Source organism: Opisthocomus hoazin, chromosome 9 (assembly GCF_030867145.1).
Source record: "Opisthocomus hoazin isolate bOpiHoa1 chromosome 9, bOpiHoa1.hap1, whole genome shotgun sequence".
Taxonomy (NCBI): domain Eukaryota; kingdom Metazoa; phylum Chordata; class Aves; order Opisthocomiformes; family Opisthocomidae; genus Opisthocomus; species Opisthocomus hoazin.
This window is the reverse complement of record NC_134422.1, coordinates 36,759,002-36,786,862: the sequence shown is the minus strand read 5'-3', so window position 1 is coordinate 36,786,862 and position 27,861 is coordinate 36,759,002. Positions and strand designations below refer to the sequence as shown.

The 27,861-nt window shown below is 40.9% G+C and overlaps 1 protein-coding gene across 5 annotated transcripts in view; it reads right to left on the bottom strand.

Moving 5' to 3' along the window:
• The window catches only part of TRAF3IP1 (TRAF3 interacting protein 1), a 68,381-nt gene that overhangs the window by 31,708 nt on the left and 8,812 nt on the right, over positions 1-27,861 (bottom strand). For 4 of the 5 annotated variants that reach the window (XR_012765040.1, XR_012765042.1, XR_012765043.1 and 1 more), the window contains 8 exons: positions 27,303-27,380; positions 19,053-19,128; positions 12,479-12,571; positions 6,277-6,370; positions 5,433-5,516; positions 4,679-4,799; positions 4,507-4,543; positions 3,590-3,666 (listed from right to left, as the gene is read on the bottom strand). Coding sequence is in view for 1 of the 5 variants with exons in the window: in XM_075430711.1 (XP_075286826.1) it covers positions 3,590-3,666; positions 4,507-4,543; positions 4,679-4,799; positions 5,433-5,516; positions 6,277-6,370; positions 12,479-12,571; positions 19,053-19,128; positions 27,303-27,380 (660 nt within the window). In the remaining 4 variants the exon portion in view is untranslated. The remainder of the gene's footprint in view (positions 1-3,589; positions 3,667-4,506; positions 4,544-4,678; positions 4,800-5,432; positions 5,517-6,276; positions 6,371-12,478; positions 12,572-19,052; positions 19,129-27,302; positions 27,381-27,861) is intronic. The other variant, XR_012765041.1, reaches the window with a different exon arrangement.

The window sequence follows — 27,861 nt, the reverse complement described above, 5'->3', positions numbered from 1 at the left end:
TTTTGTATGTATTGAATAATTTAACAAAATGAGGGAAGATGAACATTCTTACTGACAGACACAAGGACAACCTTCATTTCATCAGACGTGATTTCCCAAAGCATGTATTCTTTCAAATTTTCACTGGTCTTTTGGTTACCTTACTCCAAAATTAGAAGTAAAATCACATTTTACTCTCCAGTGCAGAACACATTTTGGAATACAGTTGCATGCTGATGTAGAAGATATTTCTTCTGGAGAGTTTGATGGAAAACAAATTAAATAAAAGAGCTGACAGCCTGGGGAGAAATGGTCAAATCCCAGACTGATACTGCTTCCCAGCAGACTGGAGAGCTAGACCTGGCACAAAACCTATGGTCTTCTGAACACAGCATACTGGCCAGAGTTCATTGACCCATTCTCCCAGTCCCATCAACATAATAGGACGTGGTTCCACTTGCCTGCCTAGACCACTTGGCAGGAGTAAACCTCTTGAAACTCTTCCTTCTTTCTAATTACTTTTGCTGCCTCGCTCTAGAGAGATTCCACAGACCAGTAACTATTCCTCCCAAAACTGCTGGTCTGCAGTCTCGCAAGAAAAAAATCCTGCCGCTGCCTTCCTCACGATGTTAGGAACATCCCTCGGAGATGAGACATGCTCACGGTGCTAGGGCCACACGAGCGTGCCAGACCCCCACCTGCTACCCTCTGCACGTCTGGTCCCTGAAATATTCCCAGAGGCAATGCCACGTTGGAAATGTATTTTTTACTTTTACTGTCTCCTGCGTCATAGTGTCTCTGTCCTCTAAAATAAATTCCCAGGATTCTGAAATGTCTCCAGCTCATGTTTTCTGAACTACATCTGTCAAGTCTCAGTCACTAACTCCAAGCATTCTTAATCATCTTTTCCATTGATTTTTTCCTCTGTTGTCACGAAAACTATGCTTCTCCTGTCTGGATCGCAACGACTTCTTCAACATAATTTGAAAAGCAGTAGCAGTAAAGAAGCCTACTGCAGCAGCAGCCAGCTGCTTGGATGAGAGATCAGATGATATTCCGGGAGCTTAGCATCGTATGCAGGATTTCACGTGAGGGACTAGGAAGTCAGCATGTTTTTTTCCAGAATTAGTTGCCTATTATCAGCTCTACTAACACAGATCAGTGATTCAAAAGACGCAACAAAAGACAGACAAGGACTGAACGAACATTTTAGAGACTGAAAATGGGCAACAGGACTAAATGCTTATTGTAGAAGGACACAATTGCCCACGTGCATTTAAAAAAAAAGAATCTAAGAGGTTAAAAGGGAATCATTTTAGTTAGTTAGTTACTCTCATTCAGAAAAAACCCCAGAAAAATTAGCACAAAGACCAGAGGAAGCTTCCCGAGCATGAAATCCATGCGGTTTTGTAAACCCCCTCCCATTGTCCCTTTCTATGTCTAGTGCTTAAGTTGACAGGACACAATACCAAACAGTAGAGCTTACAGCACAATTATTTATTGGCAGAAGATATTAGTAAGCGAACTACTCCCAAAACTTCGATTCGAGACTGATGATTCAACAGCACCACCTAGTAATGACACCAGGAACTGGAACAGTTGGATCTCCTGTTCCTCCAAGGGCCAGCCATGCTCTCCAGCAATGAGCTTTAGAGCTACTGCATAACCAGACCAATAACCTTTCTTTTCTCCAAACAGTTATATAAAGACAGAACTTACTCAAGCAGGCAAATTTTCACATCAGACATATTCATTAGGAAGAGCCCACAGTGTTTCAATGATCAGTACGCAGACACGACAAGCTGCACACATATAGCAAACAGTATATAATTCAACAAGTTGGATAAAGCTGCAACTATTCATAACAGATACGAACAGGAAAACAAAAGGTGTTTTCCTATTTTAAGAATTCATTTTTCTGTAATCTCAGCCCTTGCAATACGTGAAAGGGATTTTCTTCCAGCCAAGCAGGCCGGCATCTCAGATAGTCCCAAACTTCAGATAAGAAGATGCTCCCCCAAAGGTCTGATCTGCCAGCCCGACTTTCTCACCTTGCTGGGGAAGGAATGGAATGGCTGGTCTGTGTGGCAGCACAACCCACTACCACAGCACAACCCACTACCACTGGACACGAAAGCATATGGGAGTATCTCTATTGAAGAAGAGAGAATTGTTGATTTTACCTTCCCAAAATTCCAATCCTAAAAGCTAACATTGTGTAACTTTTGCTGCACATTGGAAAGGCAATTATGAAGTCATACAGGTTCTAGATAAAACCAGGTTTTTAAAGCAGTCTACTGTCTATCATGGCTTTAGGACCTCAGGGACATATTTTTTTTCCCCGCTGTACACTCTTCTCATAACTTATCATAATATCATTATTCATTGCCAAATTACTACAGCTGATAAAGCCAAAGGCGGCAGTCAATTGGTCAAGGCTTCAAAAGTCACTACTGATTTCAGACAGCTGTATGAAAGAGCTCAATGCTCTGTGAAAAGCTGGACCCTTGAGGTCTGAGTTGCAGCATCTTAAAAAACTGAAGTATGCCAAACTACAGGTCATTCCAGAAAAAGAATCTAGGTAACAAACCCCTTCAATACTGAATTAGCATCAAAAAAAAAAGACAAATCGTGATTAGAATTGAAGACTCAAGAGATCATGAAAAGCACTTGCTTTTCCAAAACATTACGTACCTCTCTGTATTTTTGTAACAGCACTCTGCAGTGCATTCCTCAGTGCCCCCTCACCAGCACATCAAACTAGCTCAGTCATTCAGAAGCTTTCTGAAGGGCCCATGGATCAGAAAAGTCCGTAGAAATGCTCTGCCTTTTGCTGCTTCTTGTAACATGAGCTTTGCAAGGCTGAAAAAGCAAAAGCTCCCCAGTTGTAAGAGAAAGACACTGAATCAGGGGGGTTCAACTTTTTGCTTTTGGTTTGTGATCACTGCTAGACCCTTTCTAGACCCTTTATAAGCTGTCAGAATAAAAAAAAAAAGAAAAAAAAATGACAAAAAAACAGCAACAACAACAAACACTTTCCCAAGTACTGATTGTGGAAAAAAAATCAAATAAAATCACTTCATAGATTCAGACCTGAACACTGGGATATGATGGCACATTACTAGGGAAACATTTGGTGATATAAAAATACTTTATATGGTTAACTGCACCAGAGATCCCATTTCTTTTAGGCAATGATAATGATTGCTGGGCAATAGGACACTGCTCTTCAAATGCCCAGAGGACAGCTAAGATTGAAACAATAATGGTGCAGCTGTACAAATTCAGAGCGTGCCCTACTACATCTAGGGCAAGGCTGAAATCAGCAGACTTTGTTCTGGAAAACAGAAGAATAGGTTAAAGAAGGCTCCCTGAAAAACTGTATTGAAATACTGAAATAAAACCCGTACCATAAAAATTAAAGGTGAGAAAGACAGTGCTACACAGAGAAAGTAACAATATCTGACAGACTAATGGAGAGAAAAAGCAGCATAACACACCAAGGAGGAAAGCTTGATCATAAACGGAAAAAACACATTTAAGGCAGAGAAAAAGGTCACTATTACAATATTTAATATTCAGAGTTCTTCGAAGGCCATTACCATCTTACCCTCTCTGTCGTTTTTGATGATTTCTGTGATGCCTCATAATCTTTCTTTGTTTCTAGGATTCTTTTTACAAGCCCACCTGTGAAAAAACAGTGTATTTCTCAGCTCTAGTTGGCACTGAAATGTTTAAAACATTCAGACAACAAAATCAAAACCAGCTGCTTAATTTTTTTAAAATGTAAACAACTTTTAGAGCAACATGAACAGCATTCTATTATGTTTTTTAATTACTGAAATACAGGGTATTTATTATTTGATCTATCTTCTCCAATATCCTCTAAATCAAACTGTATCATCAGTATCATTTACTGAATGACTCTTGGTACAGAACCAGATCCTTGAGCTGTATTAACACTAAGGCTCTTCCTTTGCACCCCTCTTTTGGAAGAATTCAACAGCTGCATGGTAGGTGTATAAATATTTCCTTGCACGGAATTTTTGGATGAGGATCAGTATATCTGCCTAAATCACACCCATTTGTAACAATAATGGAAGCCCCCGAATCAGAGATCTGAGGTCACGCGTAAGCACAAATGTTGTTAAGAACTGGTCCACCAATTTTTCTAAAAGCTTTTCTGTAACTTGCCTTGAACAGCCAACACTATCTTGTATCTCAGAGCTGACAAGTTGTACCTGACACTCTAAGAAACATTAATTTACGACTTATATGCAGAATTTTAAATCCTGCTGACATTAAAGATGCATAGAAAATCTGTACTTAACATCAGTTGCAAGTCCAGCTGCTCAGTTAAACAAGACTGCGTTTGATAAATAATTTATGTTTTTCTTGCAAAAGTTGCAAGCTTCTACCCTCAGGAAGTATTTTGCTGCTTAATTCAGCATTTTAAGTGTTTGACATTTGATTTAAACCCATGCTTTTATTCTATGTGTATATAAATACATGTAAAAGCAAACATACCATGCTTTTCATCCTCAACCAGCTCCACTTCTGGCTCCTACACATGCAGGAAGAGAGCTTTAGTTGCAAGAAGTTGGCATTGCTATAACATACAATATTCAGCTAGAATCTACTTAAGCAAATTACAAACAAAGTATGGGAAAAGATTCTCTAATTTGCAACATGAACAGACCCTTTCCATCTCTGGCATTTCTGGCAGCGGCAGTGCTGCCTCCACCACAAACTGGTCATCATCATCATCAGAAGTCTGCTGGTCTACAATCACGCTTGAGACTGTTTTACCACTACCAGTCCTGAAAGAGACACAACAAAATGAAAACTTCTGAAGATCTGTCCAAACCTATTAATATCTGTATAGAAGAGACAGTGATTCCCTCCTTTCCTCCCTCCTTCCCTCCCATAACATAAAGCGGTACCAGCTAAAAGCTCATCAAACTGTCATTTCCCTTCACAGCCCAACTCCGAAAACAGCCACCCTTCTCTCGCAAAGGAAGTATATTTTCCTTACGAACACACTGCTTTAGTGACTGGCACTTCTCAGACATCACCTCAGCCAATTTGGCCATAGTTTCAAATGGCTGTTTCAGCCTCTTTTGAGCATTGGATATTCACTGCATGTTTTATGGATCTCTTTGAGATTAGATTAATGTTCTAGGGTTATCTGTTTCAGAGTTCTCAAAGGCAAAAAAATTAAAACATATTTTTGAACTTCCAGATGTGACTACCAGCTATAACTTTTAGCTCATGCACTGGATTTGCAGCAACAGTAAAACAAATAAAGCAGGCTTGAATCTTCCAGTCTGACTCAATGAGCGGTGGGACGATCCATCCTAAAGCTGCTGAGCAGCAGGTGAGGCACAGAAGATCTGAGAATACCGTGGCACAAGAGCTAGAAACATCTGCTCTGCGTCTCCCACATTCTTTACCTTTCTGGAGGTAAGAGTTCTGCGCTTTCTTGACGTTTTACTCGGGGCGGTGCTGGTCTTGCGCTGCTAGGACGGGGAATACGTCTGCAGTAACAAAGAGACTTTTTCATTTATACTATAAAAGAAAGCCTCACATGTCCTCCAGAGGAACAGACATGTATGCACACATACATGTCTGAGTAAATTAGCTGATGTATAAAAACACTGAAAACATCCCCAGTACATAATCCAATATACCAATACCTGCTATCCTAGTAGAAGTCTACGAAAATCTAGAAAATGCGCCCTAAAACAAAAAAATACGATTCCATGTAGAACCACCTCTAGTGGTTTGTCTCACTAAAAAAACACCTGTATACAGCACAGTTATTTACCATTAACAACAAATTTAGCAATAACAATACACACTGCAATGTGAACGGAAAAAAAAAAATTATTTTCACAAGTGACACAATTACACAAGCCTTCACTGGGCAAAGAAAGAGTAAATTATGATTTAAAAGGCAAGTTCGTCTTATCAATAACACCATACTTATGAAAGTCATGTATGTAATGCAATGTTCTTCTCCTTAGACTCTCCACACGTCCCTCATATTTTAATAACATTACATCGAAGCACTTTATGGATTAAGAAAACAACTCCAAAACACTTCACAATGTTAAAGTTTTCTTTATGGAAGGAAATGAAAGCAAATAAAGGGAATCATGTAGGGGATAATATTTATTATTTGGTACCACTATCAGAAACATACTGCTCCAAGTTTCCTTGCTGTTTTCAAACAGACTGTATTGCCTCCAGACATATCATGGTTTGATTCAAACAGAGTAAAGGATAGGAACGAACCTTTGGATGGGCTGAGGTGGAAGATCATTAGGTACTTCACCATTTTCAGACACTGCAGGCTTTTCAGGAGCCACGTTCTCCACTTCTCCTTCTACTAGGCAAAACAAACATACAATTTCAGCTTTGCTGGCAAGGCAAATCTAACTTTTCTTATGACAGGATTTTGAATCTTATCAGCACTATACTTCAATGTGTGCTCATGAAATACACCACGTGACAAGCTTTTAAAATTAGAAAAAAAATTCTATAAACTTATATAAAAGTTAAATATCTTGTGAACTTCCCATTTTTAAAGATCTTTGAGCATTTACAATTCAAAAGGGATGATGAAAAAATATTTAAACTTTCTTTCTTTTTTATGTTTCCTAATATTGTGAAATTCCCTCATCTGTGAAAATGACATCACCTCTCTCAATTCTTCCACAGCTGCAGCGTAACATTTGCAATATTTCAAGTTGCTCATTTTACAAAACCATAAGAGGAGAAACTGTTTTAAAAACCCCTATATCCTCTATGCTGTTTTGTTTTCTTTTTTTTTTTTTTTTAAAACTGTTCTTTGGTTTACCTTCTTATTTTCCTCTACTGGTACTCTTAGTTGGCCCAGATTTGAGCAGGGGGTTGGAGCGGCTGACCTCCGTCCACCTGTCCCTTTCAACATCAAGGATTCTATGATGCGAGGATGAGGGCTGCTTCTGTAATCCCACCATAGTGATGCTCTCCATAGGGTTGACCCTACTTGCAATTTAAATCAGACAGAACCAGTTTAACCACTCCTTCCCAGCTGACAGGTTTCCCGCTGAATTGCCCTGAGCAGTCCAGTGCAGTTAACAGCAGGAACCCACACCCGCCAAGCTCGGGTTAGACCATTCTCTGTAATGGCAGAGAACAAGATGAATGACATCTTTGCCTCGACAATCTAACTACACAGGGTTATGGACATCATTCACCACCTTCTGCTTTAGGGTTTCTACAAATTATTTTGGTAGGCAAAAAAGCATTTGATGTCCCATCTAGAAAGCTTGCTCAGATGAATAATCGGTCGATAGTATTTCTTCCATATAATGCCACACACAGAAAGGACTCCTCTAACACTACTGTCCGCCTCAGTGCCCTCTGCTCTGAAATCACCAAAAGAAGGTGGCCAAGGCAGTTGGGTTTTTACCAGCCCAAACTTAGGCAAAGAAATGCAAGTATCTTTCCCAGAGTCTATTGCATTCCACTTTCCTAAAGTGTTTGTGCGTATTCTCTGCCATTTCACAGGTATGACCCTCTAAAACTACTGAACAGAACACATACTACATTTTGAAGGAAAAAAAAATTATGGTTATACATATGGTCTACTGGAGAACATAAGGAAGATACAAGAGAATAAGTCTTATGAGCAGCAGCTGAGGGAACCAGGGTTGTTTAGCCTGGAGAAAAGGTGGCTCAGAGGAGACCTTATCGCTCTCCATAACTACCTGAAAGGAGGCTGTAGCGAGGTGGCTGTTGGTCTCCTCTCCCAGGTAACAAGGGAGAGGATGAGAGGAAACGGCCTCAAGTTGCACCTGTTTAGATTGGATATTAGGAAAAATGTCTTCACTGAAAGGGCTATCAAGCACTGGAACAGGCTGCCCAGGGAAGTGGTGGAGTCACCATCCCTGGAGGTATTTAAAAGACACGTAGACATGGCACTTAGGGACATGCTTTAGTGGTGGACTTGGCAGTGCTAGGTTTACGGTTGGACTTGATGATCTTAAAGGTCTTTTCCAGCCGAGTCAGAAAGTTGTGCTCTGTTGCCGGCTGTACCACGAGCTTCCTGCGCTTCCCTGGCTACCTCGTTTAGCATCCTAGCCTAACGGATGTGATAGGGATTTCAAACTCAAAACTCCCCTTCCACACAGCGAAAGGCATCTTCCCACATGATGGAGATCACTAAAGTATGGAGAAACAAAAACAAGAGGTCTGCTCCTTAATAAAACACTAGATTTTAAATAAAGGCTGTGCTTAGGGCCTGCACACGCAATCACAGGAGCTGAGACAGCCCAGTGGTGACCGTGGGTGCCCCAGCTACGTCAGAGCAAAGGAAGAACTCTTTGGCAGCCTTCATGCGGATAGGCTTGGGGACATGAGCAAGCGTGTCCAGGATTTTTAATTTTTGCTGTGTTACATTCAGTCTGTTCATAGTACAGCTTTACTTCTCACACCGGAATGCCATCACTGATCTTTGGCACAGCAAGTTTGTGGGAAGCATGTACAGTCCTCCCTGGCCTCTATACGCACCCAGCTCCCACAAAAATACCACCTGCAAGAATCACTACTTTTGTTTTCAAAGAAAACAGCTACCATCAAGCAAGGAGTGCAGACTGCTAAAGGAATTCAGCCTTTGGAGCAGTTATCAGCCATAGTCAAGGTCCCAGATGATTTCTTGCTCTTGCTACATCCTGACATGCATCACGCTGACATAACAGCTGCTCACAAGACAGAAAGTCAACAGTTGCAAGGAGTCCCGCAAGCATTCGTTTACTCCGTGTGAAAGATTAGCAGCTCTGACATCTCCCTTGCCCGGTTCATGCCAGTCCCACAGCACCAGCGGAGACGGAGCAGTGACGGTACCACAGCACAGCGCTGTGACGCTTGCTCAGAGCAAACCAAGAGATGCTTCAGGGACTGCACACACACCAGATTTCCAGGAGATTTCCAGATTCACCGTCTGTTATCAGCCCAATTCTCCAGTTATTTGAGGAAAGGTTTTGAGGATCACTTTCACTTTTAATATGAACAGAAGCCACAAACACCATGAGTAATACAAGGAAGGAAACAATGTCATATACCGACATCAAGAAAATGGAAAATGTATGTTTCATTAATCTGGTTGTTGCAATAACTACCTGCAATATATCGTAAAAAGTTCCCCGCAGGTTCTGCTTATTTTCAAGTTAGAACCGATAAAATGCTCATAAAATACTACCTTTTTTTTGGAAAAAAAACCACAACTCAACCCAAAGCACAGAAGGCTTTCATAGAGGGCTTTTTGGCATGCTTTTAAATAGAAACTACTTAGATGAAGTCTACTTAAAGGATTCAAACACAACTAAACTATATTTTGTTACAGTTTAAAAATTCTTTAATACATAGCATAAAACGAAAAAGCACCACTAAACTAGAGAAGTGTTTCATTTATTAAAATGCATTGTTTTTTCTATTAGAATTTTTTAACTATCAATGGTATGTTCAGTGCTGGTCTTTTGTCACTATAATGTTCCCGAGTTGCTTGCAAATTCATCTGGAAATAACAAATACATTGACTTTTAGAGAAGTTCTATAAATTCTTCAATAATAATCTAACCAAGTTAAGATATCAAGCACACAACAAGAACTACAGCCAGCTTCTTACTTCAGAAATACTACCAGCGCTGGGAGAACATACACATTAGGGAGAGTTTTCAACAAACTCACACTTCTGTGCTAAATACGTTGATGTTCTGGTCACTAAGCTGAACATACTCATCAGAAATGAAACTTTTTTTCAAAAGTCAAAAGACAGTGGAGGATCAAAATGTTTGTCTTGTTAGAACATGCAAGCACACACTCCTGAAAGTTAAATGAGATACGTAAAAGGTTCAACAGATTTGAGAGGAAAGTCATGCCAAGCTATCTGGAACTACTAAAGCACAGGGACTGCTCACCCCTCAAAGTAAGTTTACACAGTCCACAAATGTAAAAATGCACAGAATGTAATATTTCTTTTTGAATAGTCCCAAGTATCCCCCCTAAACCCTTGAAAACCTTGTGGAAGAACGATCTTCAGCTCCTCTCCAGCTAACCTATTCCAAAGGTAGGTCTGGAGTTGGGGAAGGACAGCGACTGTGATTTTCAAGCAGTTTCAACACTCAATTTCCATTTACTTCCACTAGAGTTAGCTACAGTACAAATCTAATACACAATTAACCAACCAAACAGTACCACAGACCAGCTACATAAGGAAACAAGACAGTGCCCAAGCATCTTGCAATTTCTAATTTCTGATCTCTGATTTCTAAGATGCTTCGAAGGGCACTGGTGAACTGGGCAGAGTTTCCTAAACCTTCCCACTAGCGTAAAATGGCACTGCCACCCAATAAGCACTCCCACCTTCACACTTCCCATTCCCTCTTGTTAGCACATGCATTCACTCACTGCCTGAAGAACTGGATCAGTGCGGCTTAGTTTAAGACACCACCTTTCCAGCCTCTCTGCCCAGCTGGTGGAAAGGATATTCATATTTTCTGTATAACGCCAGTTCTCTGCGGATGGGTGGTAGGCGGTTGCGACAGCTCAACTGAATGAGTGACAATATCTTCAGGTTACTTCGAGATAAACTTTAGAAAAGAACCTGACATTACTCCTCCTAGAGATGTGCACCTCAATGTAATTATTAAAACTGAGAGAAGATGAACAGCACGAGGGAAATCCCCCCCCCCTCCCCGAAAGCTTATTTTAGAATTCAACTAGGTTCCAAAAAATCTTACGTAATCATCAACTTCTGAAAAAGCCTCATGCAAGCCTACACTTTATGGAGTGACCATGAAATCCAACTGTTCCTCCCTTCTTCCATAGTGGGTGCATTTACGCATACGGGTCTAAAGAAAGTAGAACCTAACTAACTTCAAGGGTGTATGAGCAAATAGCTGAGGCAGGCCAAAATGCCCTTTTTCCAGAAAGCTTTAAACATATACTTCTTATTTAAGAGTCTGCCATGAACTAGCCAGTGAGGATTCCTAACACAGGACACCAAGGGAGAAGAACTGATATGCTGACATATCCTCACTTATTGAAAAAAAAAAAAAAAAAGAAAAAGATAAAAACTGCAAAACCAGAATGGAAAGCTTCAGAGCCTCAATGCTCAGCAACAGAACATAAGACTGAAGCAGAATGCAGAAATAATACTTCAAAAGACCAAGAAAAATAAGTTTATTTCAGCCAGTAAACAACGTTTTTAAAATCCTATAAATGATTCTTCCTTTGGAAACTTTCATACTTTAATTTGCAATTAAAGACACAAGAACACAGCAAGAAGGGACAGGTGATCACTGACACGATTACTGCCAAATAGCATCCAACTTAGCTATCTGCAATGACTGTTCTTATCGACTGTCATAACTGATTTTGCATTCCAACTGTGAAAGCTATGAAATGTGTGAATGAAGATTTCACCTCTATAAAAACTTAGAGAAAACCAAGTTTCACTAATGCACTAGTACGTTACACTATCTTATTGAATAAAGCTGAAAACAAAGAACAGTCAATGCAAAGTTCTTGTACCACCTGAGAATCCAATCCAAATCAATAATGAACCCGGGGTACTCCTCTTACCTACAATCAAATTCGAAACAGAGCAATATAAAATTGTATTTTGTAACAGATACGTTCCAATAGACAAGACATCTCCAAAAGATTAAAAGGAATTAGCATGGAAGGTCTCCCAGTTGTGTAAGGTCACACAAATGTCTTGGCCAACCGTCTACATTTCATCAGACTGACACAGCTATGAGGCCCTGAAGGCCGCAGGTGGACTAGGAAACAGCCTTTGACCTCCCACTTACGTGGTATCAACTCTCTCAACTAGGTCAAGCATCTGGATCTGGAGAAAACAAAAACGCTGCTTTTTGCTTAAATCTCAGTTCTTCCTCCTACATTTTGCTTCTATGGCTCCATGTACACTGTAGCTGGATACAAAATACCTCATTAACAACCTATGTCTTGGGAGCTATATAAAATTTGAAAAAAAAAATGCAGAAATAAGAATGCAGAGATGGAATTTTCCTCTAAAATCCTGTAAAATGCAAACACTAAGTGAGACTCCCAAATACTTGTACAAAAAGGCAATGTGCAGTGATTCAGTTCTTACACAGAACAAGTCACCAAGGGATTCAGGCAACAGCCGTGCATTTTCCTTGGGACGCTGTAAGCACTGGTCTCTTTGAAAACTTGCATAAGAGTAAGGACAGAGAAAATAAAAGTAACTGTTTTATCAGAGAACGTGCATTTTTCAAACAAGGACATTAATCACAAGATGCGATTAAAACACAGGGCAGTAGGTGGATTAAGCATAAATCACTTTCCTGAAGTCATTTAGCTGGGTGGATTCAAGTTTGACCCCGAAGCACTCCAGTTAGACTTTCCAAGGCAGCCAAGTTTTCATTGTCCCTACCTTTCTGTTTACCTTTTTTTTTTTTCTTACCCTTTACTGCAAGTGCTGGTTCAGCTTTCTCTTGCAGTTTAGCCACACTGTCTTCTGAAATCCTATCTGCCATGCTCTTCGTTTCCACAGTGCCTGTAACAGAAGGGTTTACAGTCAAATGAAACCAAAGATACAATAAAAGTTTAACATAAAAAGCCATGCTAAATACCTGTTACACTTCCTATTTCTTTCAGGCTGTCCTAGTTTAATGAACTATCTTGAGTGCAAATAAATAACATTCAAAGTACACAAAGACTTTTTACATGACCGCTGATTGAACTCCTTATTTTACTGCAAACTGATGCCAACTTCTTCAATTCACAAACGATTTACAGATATTATTTAGTAGCCTGATAGACCCGCCTGGACAAGGTCCTCTACAATCTACTGTAGGTGACCCTGCTTCGGCAGGAGGGTTGGACTAGATGACCCACAGAGGTCCCTTCCAACCCCTACCATTCTGTGTGATTCTGTGAAAACAATACAATATTTACCTAATAAAGTACAAGTAATTGCTAAAATACACTAAATTGTTTGTCTACTACTTGGAATGCATAATTTTGCAGTTTGTTTCAAAGGCTTTAGTTTTAAATACATTTCATAATAAAGCCATCAAGAAATTTCAAGCAAGAAAAGCTGGTTTCCAGTAGCTGAACTCCACAGCTTGCTGGTAATGCCATAGAAGAGCCTAGTCCACAAATGCTGCTCACTTTTGAAGCTACCTAAACCAGTTTTTATTTTTGCAGCTACAACAGGACAGTGTTGACAAAAGCAAAGTAGAAGAAAGCTAACATATTCAGATATACTGCTGACTTCTAAATTATCTGCCCAGGGAAGAGAGACATTCAGGGTGGAGGGACACAAAGGAGAAACAGTTCAGCACCATTTGTACGCCAGTCCTGGAAATTCACCTGTGCATTGAACATGTAGTCAAGAAAAGTTAAACTGTTCATACACTGTCATGATATGTACGGAATGGGCAGCATATTTAGCTTTAGTCTTTCCATTAAAAACACACACATGCACACACATGCCTTCACTTGGAGTAACATGTTCAGTTCTCACAAAATGCAGAACCAGAATAAATTCAGAAATGTGCAAGATTACAGACACAGAAAGAGCATGGGTGTTTAAAACAGAGGTACCCAAAGCACCACCCAGGAACTGAACCCAGCGCTTCCAAGGCTCCTTATCTGCAAACAGGTAACTGTGACACAAAGCTAAAGAGCAGATCCACAGGGCCCTTATCTACAGCCAGGAAACCTCAGGTAACATTTCCACCACCAGAACAAATGACCAAACAGTTTTAATAGCACAGGAAAAGATTTTCTAGATAGAGCCCTGCGTAATGCTTGGGTTGAAACATCAAGCACTGCCAAAACCAGTGATTAAATTACTGCATGCAGCATAAAGCTAAAGCTTTCAGAACACGCAGATCAGTAGTGGAGGGTCTACTCCTCCACCCGGGCCATGGGAAGCATCCACAAAGATATAGAGGCCATTGCAGCAGAAATGATGAGTTCTGCTAGTTTAGGAGGAGATTAACGTAGAGCAAAGTAAGGTCAACTAGCACTTTCATTTACCTGCGCTGACTAAGGCCAGGATGAATTGTCATTTAATAAACCTGAAATTAGCATTTAAACATTCATCACCAACCTATACAGCTAGTGCTACAAGTTACCCATAAGGTACCCACACCAACAGTGGAAAAGTGAAGGACTTTACTCCATCATTTCCATTTAGAAAGTCATTCAGTGTCTGAAAGGAAACCTGTTCAGAGCTCAGTTAAGAGCAACTGCAAGTTAAAACAAAACACCAAACCACTACGTTCAATTTGTTAATCAACTTCTTAGTTAGCAAAGTGGTCTCTAGTGCATGATACAAGTTTTGCTGCAAGTCATGCTGCAACTATAAAAGCAGTCATCATCTGCATAGTATTAAATGTAACATTAACTATAAAAACCACCACATTTGCTCCAATACCACTAGAAATTTGTTTATAATAGAGATGAGCAAACGCTGATATAACTTGGTTAAATTACTAGGACAGCAAATACACCTGGTTTTGCTTAACTAGTCCTCCATTCACCACTTCAGTTTTGTTTATTACAAGTTTAGTGATGACAGTAGCCCTTTTGTGTTCTCCTGTTGTGCATTTATTTATCTCCAGTTAATATTAGAAAATACACAAAGCTTTGATCATCATCACCAGTAACTACAGAGACCAGTGTGCAACAGGCATCAGTGTATCTGCAGAAAGCTTTTACTAACACCCTGAGTTACTTACTGGAGTACCTATGAGCCCTACTCGTTGCAACTCTGCGGCATTAGAACAAAAAAAAAAGAAAGTGTTTATCATTTTGGTAAATCACAGAATCACAGAATGTTCGGGGTTGGATGGGACCTCTGTGGGTCATCTAGTCCAACCCCCCTGCCAAAGTAGGGTCACCTACAGCAGGCTGCACAGGACCACGTCCAGGCGGGTCTTGAATATCTCCAGAGAAGGAGACTCCACAACCTCCCTGGGCAGCCTGTTCCAGGGCTCTGTCACCCTCAGAGGGAAGAAGGTCTTCTTCATGTTCAGGTGGAACTTCCTAAGCTCCAATTTGTGCCCATTGCCCCTTGTCCTGTCGCTGGGCACCACTGGAAAGAGTCTGGCCCCGTCCTGACACTCAACCTTGAGATATTTAGAAGCATTTATAAGGTCCCCTCTCAGCCTTCTCTTCTCCAGGCTGAACAAGCCCAGCTCCCTCAGCCTCTCCTCGTAGGACAGATGCTCCAGTCCCCACATCATCCTCGCAGCTCTCCGCTGGACCCTCTCCAGTATCTCCTCAAACTTCTAAACTGAAATTTGAGTGTGCTGCCCTGCTACATCATGAAGAGAGGAGTATTTTAAAATACTGACCTTAAAGCCAAAACACAGTGTTAGTCGTTAACTATATTTCAGTTATCAGAAAAACTGAATCCTGATTTTAAAGAGGGAATGGTCCTATAAAATGGGGTGTGTCCAGCCACTGTATTTTAGCACCAGCTCAGGCTATAAAAGAAATATTCAAATCTTGGGAAATAAAAACATTTACAGGATCAGATCACTAAGTCATAAAATAAGACTACATTTAATGGAATCCAGACAGCTGCAAAATTATTAAAATCTCACAGGATGCAAGTACACGAGACATGATGTAAAATTTTCAATATTCAAGCACCAACTTGAATTAAGTTCTTCAGTCAACAGATATTCATATCCAAAGTGTCAGATCTTTTCCAAGGTATTTAAGGTGCCTTAATTTTTTCCCCAAGTCCTTTTGAAAACATGGCTATTGGTTGTTCTGCAAACACTACCCAAGCTCTGATAGAACTTCAGTATCCTGCCCCAGACACGTGGCAACCTACTAAAACAGAAACCCAAAGAAAATGTGGATGTCTGGGAAGACACACAAGCAACACACAATCTCTTTATATAAATTAATAATAGCGACATTGGCAGATTTAGTGTATGGATATCTCCATGCTTCATTAGTCTAAACAGTACCAGTCTTTAGCCAGAATTAGCTATTTGAACAGGTATCAATTCACAGGTATTATTGTATCTTCTGAACTGAGATTTTAAACTGATTTATGTACAGTAGCTTCTTCATCAGAAATAAAATCAGCGCCCAGGGCACAAAACCATTGAAAGAAAATTTCATAGAATCATAGGTTGGAAAAGACCTCTAAGATCATCAAGTCCAACCGTCAACACAACACCACCGTGCCTGCTAAACCATGTCCCAAAGTGCCACATCTACATGGTTTTTGAACTCCTCCAGGGATGGCGACTCCACCACTGCCCTGGGCAGCCTGCTCCAATGCCTGACCACTCTTTCAGTAAAGACATTTTTCCCAATATCCAATCTAAACCTCCCCTGATGCAACTTGAACCCACTGCCTCTCATCCTATCGCTAGTTACCTGGGAGGAGAGGCCAACCCCCGCCTCACTATCTCCTCCCTTCAGGCAGCTGTGGAGAGCAATGAGGTCCCCCCTCAGCCTCCTCTTCTCCAGACCGAACAGCCCCAGCTCCCTCAGCCGCTCCTCATCAGACTTGTTCTCCAGACCCCTCACCAGCCTCGCTGCCCTTCTCTGGACACGCGCCAGCACCTCAACGTCCTTCTTGGAGTGAGGGGCCCAAAACTGAACCCCGTACTCCAGGTGCAGCCTCACCAGTGCCGAGTACAGGGGCACGATCACCTCCCTGCTCCTGCTGGCCACACCATTCCTGATACAAGCCAGGATGCCATTGGCCTTCTTGGCCACCTGGGCACACTGCTGGCTCATGTTCAGCTGGCTGTCAACCAGCACCCCAAGGTCCTTTTCCACCAGGCAGCTTTCCAGCCACTCCTCCCCAAGCCTGTAGCATTGCGTGGGGCTGTTGTGACCCAAGTGTAGGAGCCGGCACTTGGCCTTGTTGAACCTCATACAGTTGGCCTCAGCCCGTCGATCCAGTCTGTCCAGATCCCTCTGCAGAGCCTTCCTACCCTCGAGCAGATCGACACTCCTGCCCAGCTTGGTGTCATCTGCAAGCTTACCGAGGGAGCACTCAATCCCCTCATCCAGATCATTGATAAAAATGTTAAACAAGACTGGACCCAGATAAAACAGATAAAATAAAACTATTTACTTATTTGCAAAGCCTGGCACAACTGTCTATTAAACTCAGTTAAAACCATCTCAAGACTAAAATCTTCACTTAAATCTTGTCAAAAGAGACAGAGATAAATGAATAATGCAGGCACGAGGCAGATGAGGAGGCATGTTTATTGATGATTGTACGATTTGTTAAATAGCTCCAGTCAACAAAGACTCAGAAGAGGTTATCATCCAAAGGCTGGTAAAATGGCTTATAATCAATACAATTACAGTTTATATCAATCTACTAATGGGCAAGCACGGATACTACAGACCTATTACCACAAGTGACAGTCTTGACAGACTTGGCACTGACACAAGGATGAGATGACTACAGAGCTACCTCCACGTCTGCTCTCAAGACCAGTGCAGCCAGGATTCAGTCCAGAGTCCTGGCTCTGCACACCCATCCAGGCTGGTGGCCACAACACAACTAGGGATGACTCCTGGCTGGCACAAAGAGATGGGCCTTTTACAGATTCTCATTTCCTGCTGATAATTCCTCTGTAATAAATAAGTATCTGTCCTTCCTTCCCCAACACTTTCAGTAGAAATGCAGCAGGGCTTGGTTCCTTACACCTGGTTGAGCTACTCTGGAAGATGATGTGGGATAGGATTCAGTACTGATGATAGCTAGATCACATTCCCTGTTCCATCTCAAATCACAAGGTCCTAGCCTGACACTAGTCCAGACGCTATACAGTTGACCACAGCTGTAATGACAGACATTGGAGAAAGTCAAAGATCTACAAACATACGCCGTTATTTCAATACTCAGAGAAATCTTCTCTAATCATCAAATGGGCTGCAAGCCAGTGGTTTTGCTTAACACCTTATCTTCACCTGTTCAGCTTACACCTGGAGTACCACAAGTATCTCAAGCTATGGAAATCACTCAGAAAGGTCTGGCTAGGCTTGAATTCATCCAACCATCTTTTCACTAGAGAAACCCCAGAAAGTGTAACACAAACGTGGATGGTTTAGTGTACTGCTTACCAAACAAATGTCCAGCAAAATTCCTTTTTGCACTGGCCAGTACTCACATTAATCTCAGGGAACATACCTTTTGGTTGGTTTTTGTTTTGCTGGTTGAGGTTTTGGAAAAATACGACCTTTTCATTTATAACCCCAGAATTTCTAAAGACCAAACACTTAAGACTTCATATCCTTGAGAAATGATTGAAAAATTCGGAAAATGAGTGAAGTTTGGATTCCCTAGTCAAATTTAGGAAGAGCACTCTTCCCAAATATTAGTAAGTGAAAAAGTTACAAATTCAGGGTTCACCTCTGTATGATTTGTCCCTACAGGAAAGCACATCTTGCCTCACAAATGTCTTTCATCTTACTTAAACAACCTTAAACAGCATATCTTAAGTCTTAGTAAAACAAAAATACCGTGCTGATTATTGATCTGCTGCAAACATTTAACAAACCTTTACATGTGACTTTATGTAAAGGTGACGTGCAAAAAATTTAGCAACTCAGACATACTGTCCACTAATCCTCAGTGACAGGAAAAAAAAGCAAAAAAGCCAAAGTTTTGTAAGGCTTATTTGTTTAAACTTGCTAGATTATTAAGCAAAGAAACAGTTCTTGTGAAACTAAGAGAAAAACTAATAGTTGTAGACCAACTTAAAAAGCTCATTCAGAGAGAACCCAATAAATATCAAAAGCAGGCTCAATTTATATGTGCAATCGTGCATGAGGAACTCAAGCAAACTGAACTGAGTACCACTTTCTGTGTATCAAATACATGCGGAAAAATTGTCTATTAGATTCATAAATGCAGACTGGAAGTATAAAACAAGTACTGAAAATAACAAACACAGATATTTAAGTATTTATGGTATTCCTATTCAATAACCCTCCGGCATATTTAAGAGAAATAATATCCTCCCTCTAGTTACCTTCTCCTCCGGGTTTGGCGCGTTGCCTTGGTCCTTTTGTTGAAGGCTGCCTTGATATTCCTGCAGGACTTTCACTCTATTAAAAAAAAAAGCCCACAAGTTTATATAATTGTATGTAAAAAATTTATATATTTATATATCTACAATTTACTTACCTGTGTTGCTTTTTCATCTATGTGTATTATATATCAAAAATATTTACTTACAAAACTGACCCACACACATAAGATTAAGAATATGTCAAGTCTATTTTCCTCAAAGTCTGCAGGTATTTTTCCTGGATGCACACTAGCTATTTTCTTTTAAATGAATCCAGATGACTAGATCTCGTTAGTGTATAGGAAACTTCCAAATGTGAACTACGACTATCCAAGGCAGACCAATCTTGTGAAACCTGCAGAGCATCTATGATGCACTGCTGGTCTTGGGATACAATGCTTAGCTACCAGTGAGGCACCAAAAGCAATAAGATGCTTACAATGGACACGCCTGAGGGACGGGATGTCATCTAGAGGGACCTGGACGAGCTTGAGAAGTGGGCATGTGTGAATCTCATGAGGTTCAACAAGGCCAAGTGCAACATCCTGCACCTGGGTTGCGGCAACCTCCAGTATCAGTACAGGCTGGGGGATGAAGGGATTGAGAGCAGCCCTGCCAAGAAGGACTTGTGAGTGCTGGTTGGCGAGAAGCTCAACATGACCCAGCAGTATGCGCTGGCAGCCCAGAAGGCCAACCATACCCTGGGCTGCATCCCCAGCAGCGTGGGCAGCAGGTCGAGGGAGGGGATTCTGCCCCTCTGCTCCACTCTGATGAGACCCTTCTGGGAGTCCTGTGTCTGGCCCTGGAGCCCACAGCACAGGACAGACATGGACCTGTTGAACCGGGTCCAGAGGCCACAAAAATGATCCAGGGGCTGGAACACCTCCGCTGTGAGGAAAGGATGAGGAGTTGGGGCTGTCCAACCTGGAGAAGCGAAAGCTCCAGGGAGACCTTATTGTGGCCTTTCAGTACTTAAAGGAGGCTAATAAGAAAGACGGGGACAAACTTTGTAGAAGGGCCTGTTGCGATAGGACAAGGGGTAATTGTTTTAAACTAAAAGAGAGTAGATTTAGACTAGATATAAGGAAGAAATTTCTTACAATGAGGGTGGTGAAACACTGGAACAGGTTGCCCAGAGAGGTGGCAGATACCCCATTCCTGGAAACATTCAAAGCCAGGTTGAACGGGGCTCTGAGCAACCTGGTCTGGTTGAAGATGTCCCTGCTCACTGCAGAGGGGTTGGACTAGACCTCTAAAGGTCCCTTCCAACCTAAATTACTCTATGATTCTATTCTATTCTTACAATCACCTATATGTTGCAGCTACGCCAGATATGCAGTTCCTCTTTAACCTTCTGGGAAGCCTTCTAAATTTCATTCCAAAATAGAAACAAAGACTAAAAAACTGTGCCACTAGACTTGCACAGTCCTTTATTCAAATGGCAACTTTCCTGGACAAAGACCCTGGACAAACTAAGAAACGGGTCCTGCCAGAATGTCCAGCAGACAAGCAATGGATGATCTGAAGGTGCAACAGGTACAGGAAGGAGGGTAAGAGTTCAAAAGTGGAAAAGATAGAACAGGAGGAAAATTCAGGACACTTCTGAGGACTCTGACCTTAGTCTGAAAGTGATTCAGAGAGGCCAGGAAATGAAAGCAGGCAAGCACTCAAGAGAATTATTTTGTTTTCTCTGGATATAGCTTGCACTGCCTGAAATCAAGAACACCTGACTGACAATACTTTTGCACATTACACGTTTCAATGGTCATATGCAAAGGAGCAAGTTAGATCAGCAGGTCCACTTGGCTGGAGGTTGGGAAGAACACGTGCACAAGCAGCAGCCTCTCATGGGATGAGCTCAACACTGGTCCCAGGAGACAAGGCCACCTGGACTGCAAGGTCCCCTGCGTGCAAAGGAATAACTGAGCCTGCGCACAGGTAGCACTAGAGAGGGGCTGAAGGCAGCTACAGCACCTGCCCTGCTAAAAGGCTCAGAACAACATCCCGGCAAGAGCAGGCAGAGAGTCAGGAGAGGCAGGTCCGTGAAAGCTGCCACTACTATAGCCAGGGTATACTGCAGATTTACTACTCACTCGACCTGAAGCACAGCTGGGGCCCAAATGCCTCCAGAGAAGGTTCAAGAAGGACTCCCACCAGCCCACCAAAACTCCTGGATATGAGATCAGGGTGGGAAGGAAGCAGTCAATGCCCTTACACCAATCTTGGTGAAAAGAAGGGGCAGACTTCTGCTTAGATGTAGACCAGAGGATGGAGCCAGCAATGGGATCTGGCCCAATATGCACACACATAGAATAGCTGGGGTTAGAAGGGACCTTTAGAGGTCATCTAGTCCAACTCCCCTGCAATCAGCAGGGACATCTTCCACTAGATCAGGTTGCTCAGATTCGTGTCCAACCTGGCCCTGAATGTTCCCAGGGATGGGGTATCCACCACCTCTCTGGGCACTCTGTGCCACTGTTTCACCACCCCAAGTGTTTCACATATTCAGGGCTTCCCACTTCTTACAGTACTGTACATATTAATAAAACACCAGCTTCCAGCAAGCCATTCATGCTTCTAATAACTTTTCCTGGCCTTTTACCTAACTCCCTGATTTCATTAGCAACATTTCTTGCTAAGGAGGAAGGAACAAATGTTCTCTGAACACAACAGATGAAGTACATGTGATTTATAGAATATCATTTTATGCTTCTAGGCTTTCTAGACCTATAATACATATCTGCACCTTATTCAAAATCCTGAAATATGTTTGGCACCTCACAGGATTTCCTTCTTATCTGCTTTTTTGAAGTTTGTGTGAATTAACAGTCCATGCAGTTTGCATCCAAGATTTCTTGCCAACCCTCCTGATAATGACCATATTGATAACATAAATGAGAATTACAAATTCTTCTATTTCTACGCAAATGTAAACATTATATGTTCCAATAAGCAGTAAGAGAAAATTATCAAATTACACAATGTAAAACATTCATTTTCCATAATATCTTGCATATAGGACAATGGACCATACATGTCGTAATGGAAAATAACACTATGAGATGTTTAAAAATATAGGATGCTGTTAAGTATTTTTACTCAAGCTACCTTGGGTGACAACGCAAAAGAAACATCCCACCTCTACAAGCTTATGACAATGTACCTACTGGCCCTGAAGACACAGCTACACGAAGGAGGGGAATGAAGTTGACGTGTCAGGACCACGATGGTAAGTTTGTTTTGAAGGCAAATGTTGCTTTTTTATACGCTATAATGCGCCACAAGCGCAACAGAAGCTCTTGACAAAGGGGAAGTGCTTATTAACAACAAACCATCACAGTATGCAAACTGTGATAAACTGAGAAGTTGAACAGTTTGGAGGTGCTTTATAGGAAAGTGAGCAGTCTACGCAAGAGTCAGCTTCAGCAGTTAAGTTTAGGTCTTTTAGAAACGACATCTCCTTCACCTCCATGATTGTAATATAATGTAATATAATGTCCATGCTCAGAATTTCAGGTATTCAATCACGCAGTAGAAAGCCCTACATCCTACACTTTGCAAAAATCTAGCTGAATGGACAGTACACAGTCCTGCTTTGACATAAACTAGTTTTCACTTGCACTGTCTTCCCTGGATTATTACAATTATTACTTGACCCACAGCCAGAGCTACCAATACTTTTGTTTCACTCTTTAGAAAATTCTGGCATGTTATAAAGAAAAACAGACAGAAGTCCAAAATGCATAGCTAATATTGAAGTGGTTAATCTGAATCTTAGTTCATCTTAATTACTACCATCTTTCACAACCACAACACTACACAAGGAGCAAAAGCAAAGCTTACATACCATCAGAGTCTGGCTCTGCGGGCCCGCAGGCCACATCTGGTATACGCAAACTTCAGCAGCTCTTTGGGTGATGTAATTATTAGCACAGGTGGGGAAGGAGTTGAGAATAGGTGCTGAGGCTTCTGGGGGAGTGGATTCAGTCATTTATTTATGTCAGGTTGTGATTACAAACACCGCTTAACCTTTTTGTAGAGCCACATGTGCACACTGGCAACAGGTGCAAAGTAACAGCTAAAATTTAATCACTATGGTAGCACACAAAAACATAAATCCCACAGTATTTATGATATGAGTCTTTCCAAAGGGAGATAAAATAGGTCATTCTTCTTACAAATTCAGAGGCTCCAAGACTTTGAAAAGCAGTTGCTGGAGCCATTACAAAGAAATCTTACACCATCCTGCAAAAAACACATTACAGCGGAGTCGTAGATGGAGGCATGCACGTGTCCCAGTTTTGAGTAATTACATTTCTATTTGGAAAGGATAGAGCAGCCTGCTGTAAACCATCCAATCTGCTGCTTTGTCCTCATTATTAACTTTTAAATAGGTTGACTGTCACTTTAATACATAAGAAAACAAAGATCTGGACTGTTTCATCAGGTCAAGAAAAGAAATATGCTTTGAAAAGACATCCTGCCAAACTGTTAATTCCTCCCCCTTCCCACGCAACAACCAATCTCTATATTCATGAAGTAATGTCATGCACAGTTTCTATCAGTGACTTTTATACTGCTCTCGTAACTAATTCTGTACACACTTACATACATTGCCTCTAGCCACGGCCACTCTGTGCACCGAAAGTCAAAGGCAGAAGAAACACTCCCTCCCAAGCAGGGGAGAGGAACAACACATTATATAAATTGGCCACTGGGATTTTCCCCCTCTAATTCATCAGATCCACCACAAGTTCGCTACTAATAAATAAGAATTAAGTCTGTGAATAGGAATCTAATTCAATTTACCCTCCACAATACTGTTCTTCTAATTAGATCCATAGTGCCAGGAGGTATATTTGCATGTATACTGTAGTGTGTGTGTGTGTGTCTAAGTTTATATAAATAAAAACTACATATGTATGTGTGTATATGTTTTATATAAATACAACTACATATATAAAGACTTCTTTTAATTTTGTGCAACAGACTATTCCTCAACCAATAAACTCAGCTCATTTCTAATGCTTTTACTGAAAGCTATGTACTCCTCAGCAACTTTCTTTGCTCTTTCCCCCAAGCTGTCTGTATTTCCAGTATTTGTTCCTGAAACAGCTATCATTATTAACAGGCACAATTTATTAGTGTGCAACAGCAACAAGGAAACATCTCTACTTGCTAAGGTCAATTTGACTGCTGTGGTGATAAAACTTACTAGGAAAATATCAATCAATTATCTTTTCGTTAAATGAAGGCTTGCAAGGTGGTGCTCTATTTGTGTTAGCTTCTGCTAACCAAAACCTTTCAAATACAAAATGAACTATTAAAAAATCCTACTTTTTTAAATATAGATTTTAATGATGGTTTTCTATTCTATGAGCCAGTTATGAATAACTGACACCAAAAAGGGAGAGTCATTCACAGCACCAGAACAAAAATATTTCAGCCATGTCCAGCAGGTTTCCACGGACCGATTCTCTCTGTTCCTTCTAGGGCAGTTATGTCTTTTTTTCATTCAGTAGTTGTTTCATTATATAGTCAAGATGAGTTCCAACAGAAATAGAAGTTCATTAGATATGACTTAGAGGCTGATTGAAGTGACCGGTTCCAGAGCAATACAGTTTGTATGGCAAAAATAAAAGTCTTCAGAGAGTGGCCAAAAGTGACAGGATATTACAAAAAGCTTTAGCCAAGAGTTTCAGCAGCCATCTGTAAAATGGAAGAGACTTTTCCAATGTGTTTGGCCTTAGGGGTAAATGACATCCCTGCTCTGCAGCCACTTTCATATAAACAGCACCATATGCTCAGAAGCCGTATGACCTGAATAACCTTTTATCAAAAGACAAAGTTATCTTTATTACTTAGAAGGTCAACAAGTCACGCTACGAAGCATCCATTTTAAAGAAGACTTTTACCTGAGATGGACTGAGAGCTAAGAGAATACAACTCAACTCACTCTGATCACGAACAGCCTGGTATGTAACAGCTAGCCTTGAAGCACCAAGTAGTCTTCTGATTGCCATGTGTTGACCAAATGCCTCTTCATTCCTACTTATACTTGCTTTCTTTTAGTTCCAGAAAATTATAGATACCCATGTGATGACTATTACATGCTGAATAACATACAGAGTTTCTTTAGCACCAGAAAAATACCTTTTTTTTTTTTAAAAAAAAGTCAACCTGTCAAAACTTAAGTGGCATTTTAAAGCTGGCCTCTGATAATTAGCCACAAGAAAAAATAAGACTTGCATGAATACAGATAGAATCTTATTTAGACTTCTAATCTCACAGGAGCAAAGCTAGGAAAGCTAGTGATAGCTTTGCTGTCCATGTAGAATATGAAAAGAAAGTGCAGCATAGAGGCCAAACAGCCTGAATATTCCATAGACTTCTCAAATGAAATAAAAGTTCCCACTTCCCCATTGCTTTTTCTCCCCACTGTTTCAACATCCTTATGCTGCCAAGCAGCACATCTGAAGAAAGGGCCTAATTCAAATGCGGAAGAAGCGAGATGAAAATCAAGAAGACAAATAGCTCGTTACCACGACGCTAAGCCATGTAAGGCTAGGCTTGGAAAGAAAGAGAAGCTGTGGCTAGGAGCATGAGGATAAAGACAGCAGGACTACGAGCCAGGTTAAGTGGGTAAGGCACGACAGGAACAAACCAGAAAAGAAGAGGTCAGTCCTCAGGGCAGAAGAGAGTGGGTGACATGTTAGATACTGCATATTAGGCCCTGCTTGAGAGGGGTCGCTTCAAATTGTTTCACTTGCTGGGTATTATATTTACAAAAAGGAAGACTGATGCTGAAGATTTACTAATTATGCAGCAGAGACTAGAAACTATGATTAAATACTCTTTATGTGCATAAAGACATAAATTGTTTCCCTTCTTTTTAATACACTTGTTTCACTGCCATGTGACTTCAGTGGAGTTACAGTAGTTAAAAATCTCTGGAAATAAAGACATTACCCTGCTGTGAAACTACTGTGAGGACAGGAAGATCAACCTCAGTCCATTAGACGGACTTTCCAATTATTTCATGCCGGAATTTCCTCTAAATCACTTTGTGCAGCTCTATCTTAGCTCTCTAGCTCTAGAAATTAATTGAGAGCATTTTCATTTCATTTCTCTCTTCCAACAGTCTTAAGATGATGACCATTTGTCATGCACTGGTCTAAACTGCGTGTTTTCATCACCTAAAAACTAAGCAGCATCTACTGTTACGCAAGCAAGTAGAGGAAAAGCATGTCATCTAGATTTAAGGTAATAAACCCACATGACTTGGAATCACTCCCAAAAGCACTTAAGACGGGAAATGAAACTTTACTGCCCTAGTGTATTATTGTGGTGCCCAAGAGCACTACGATAAGTTTGGGATGAGGCTCAGAATTTCCATTAGAGACCCAATTTGCAGGAAGTTTAACTTGGCCATGAATATTTGCTTCAGGCTAAATTTTATAAGCTCTCCCTCCAAGTGCCAATAATTTAAAAAGTTTGGTTGGATTTCAGTCAAAGAATAGCTATAAATTTGTCATCTCATGTAGAAGACACGATGATGTCAGTGGCCCATAGACTCTCCGCACAGACTCCTGCTAGACTTGGGAACCTGCCTATTTTTTCTCCTGTCCTGAGCTGCTTTAGGTTAATTTATTGAAGTCTCACTCTTTAAACATTTAGCCATATGGTTCCATAATTCCCCAAATTGCCTCAGGTCATCAAGAAACAGCAGATGCAGACGCAACGGTATCACAAGCAACAGCTACTGTTCAGAAGCAACCAGTGAGTTGCTGTTCTGTGCTACCATCTTCCAGTTGCAGAACACAGGCCAGACACAAAACTGGACTCATTTTCTTTCCAAAACAGTAACTTCTATTAAAGTACAAAAAAACCCTCCAAGAGCTTTTCAGGAAAGATTCAGACAAATAAACAGAAAACTTTGAACAAATAAATATTTTTCCTGAGGTATCCAAAATATCAATACACAGAAATAAAATCTGGAAAACGAAATAAACCGAGTAGACTTTTTAGCTCAGAGAAATTAAAACAAAAAAACAACATAAAAATAAACAGAAAGACAAGCTTCTATATTACAACCCTAAAACTCGTCATCTACCTAACTTTCAATCCTACATTCCTTTTATGTGGGCTCCCAAACCATTCTAAACACAACACTTCCAATATTCAACTTGCAAAATCTTCTATGCTACTAACCTCATTATCTGGCTGGCACTTGCTGTCTGTAGTTGGCCTCTGCATTTTTCTGAGCGTGGGTTCCCTGGAATCTGCAGACTGAAAAGAAATCAATTGCTTTAGATTCAGCGCGCTGAGAAACGAGCTACTTACCTGAAGAACATGCAAGGGGAAATGAGCACAGAGTAGAACTGAGTACATTACAACGGTACTCTTATCCATCTACCTGCCCTCTTTACCTTGCCTCCCCACATAGGAGACTGACTGAGCAAAATCAACAGTTTAACATTGTTCTCTCTGAGTAATATCAGGAAGGCAAGAATCCAGTAAGGCCAGCACACAGGTACTGAGAGAAGTGCTTTCTCACATCTAAGAAAATTAAACTACCCCTTAACAGAAGCACCCCTGATGTGCATTAATCCCAAACTTCTACCATGAACTAGTATGCAACAGAAAAGGAGAACAGGAAATATTTGAGGAGGAAGAAAGAAGACAAAAAGAACAGCAAAATGAAAGGCAACGAAGAGATGGCTCTTAAAGCAGTTTCGGGCTTTACACTGCGAAGGCCTGAAGTATGAGG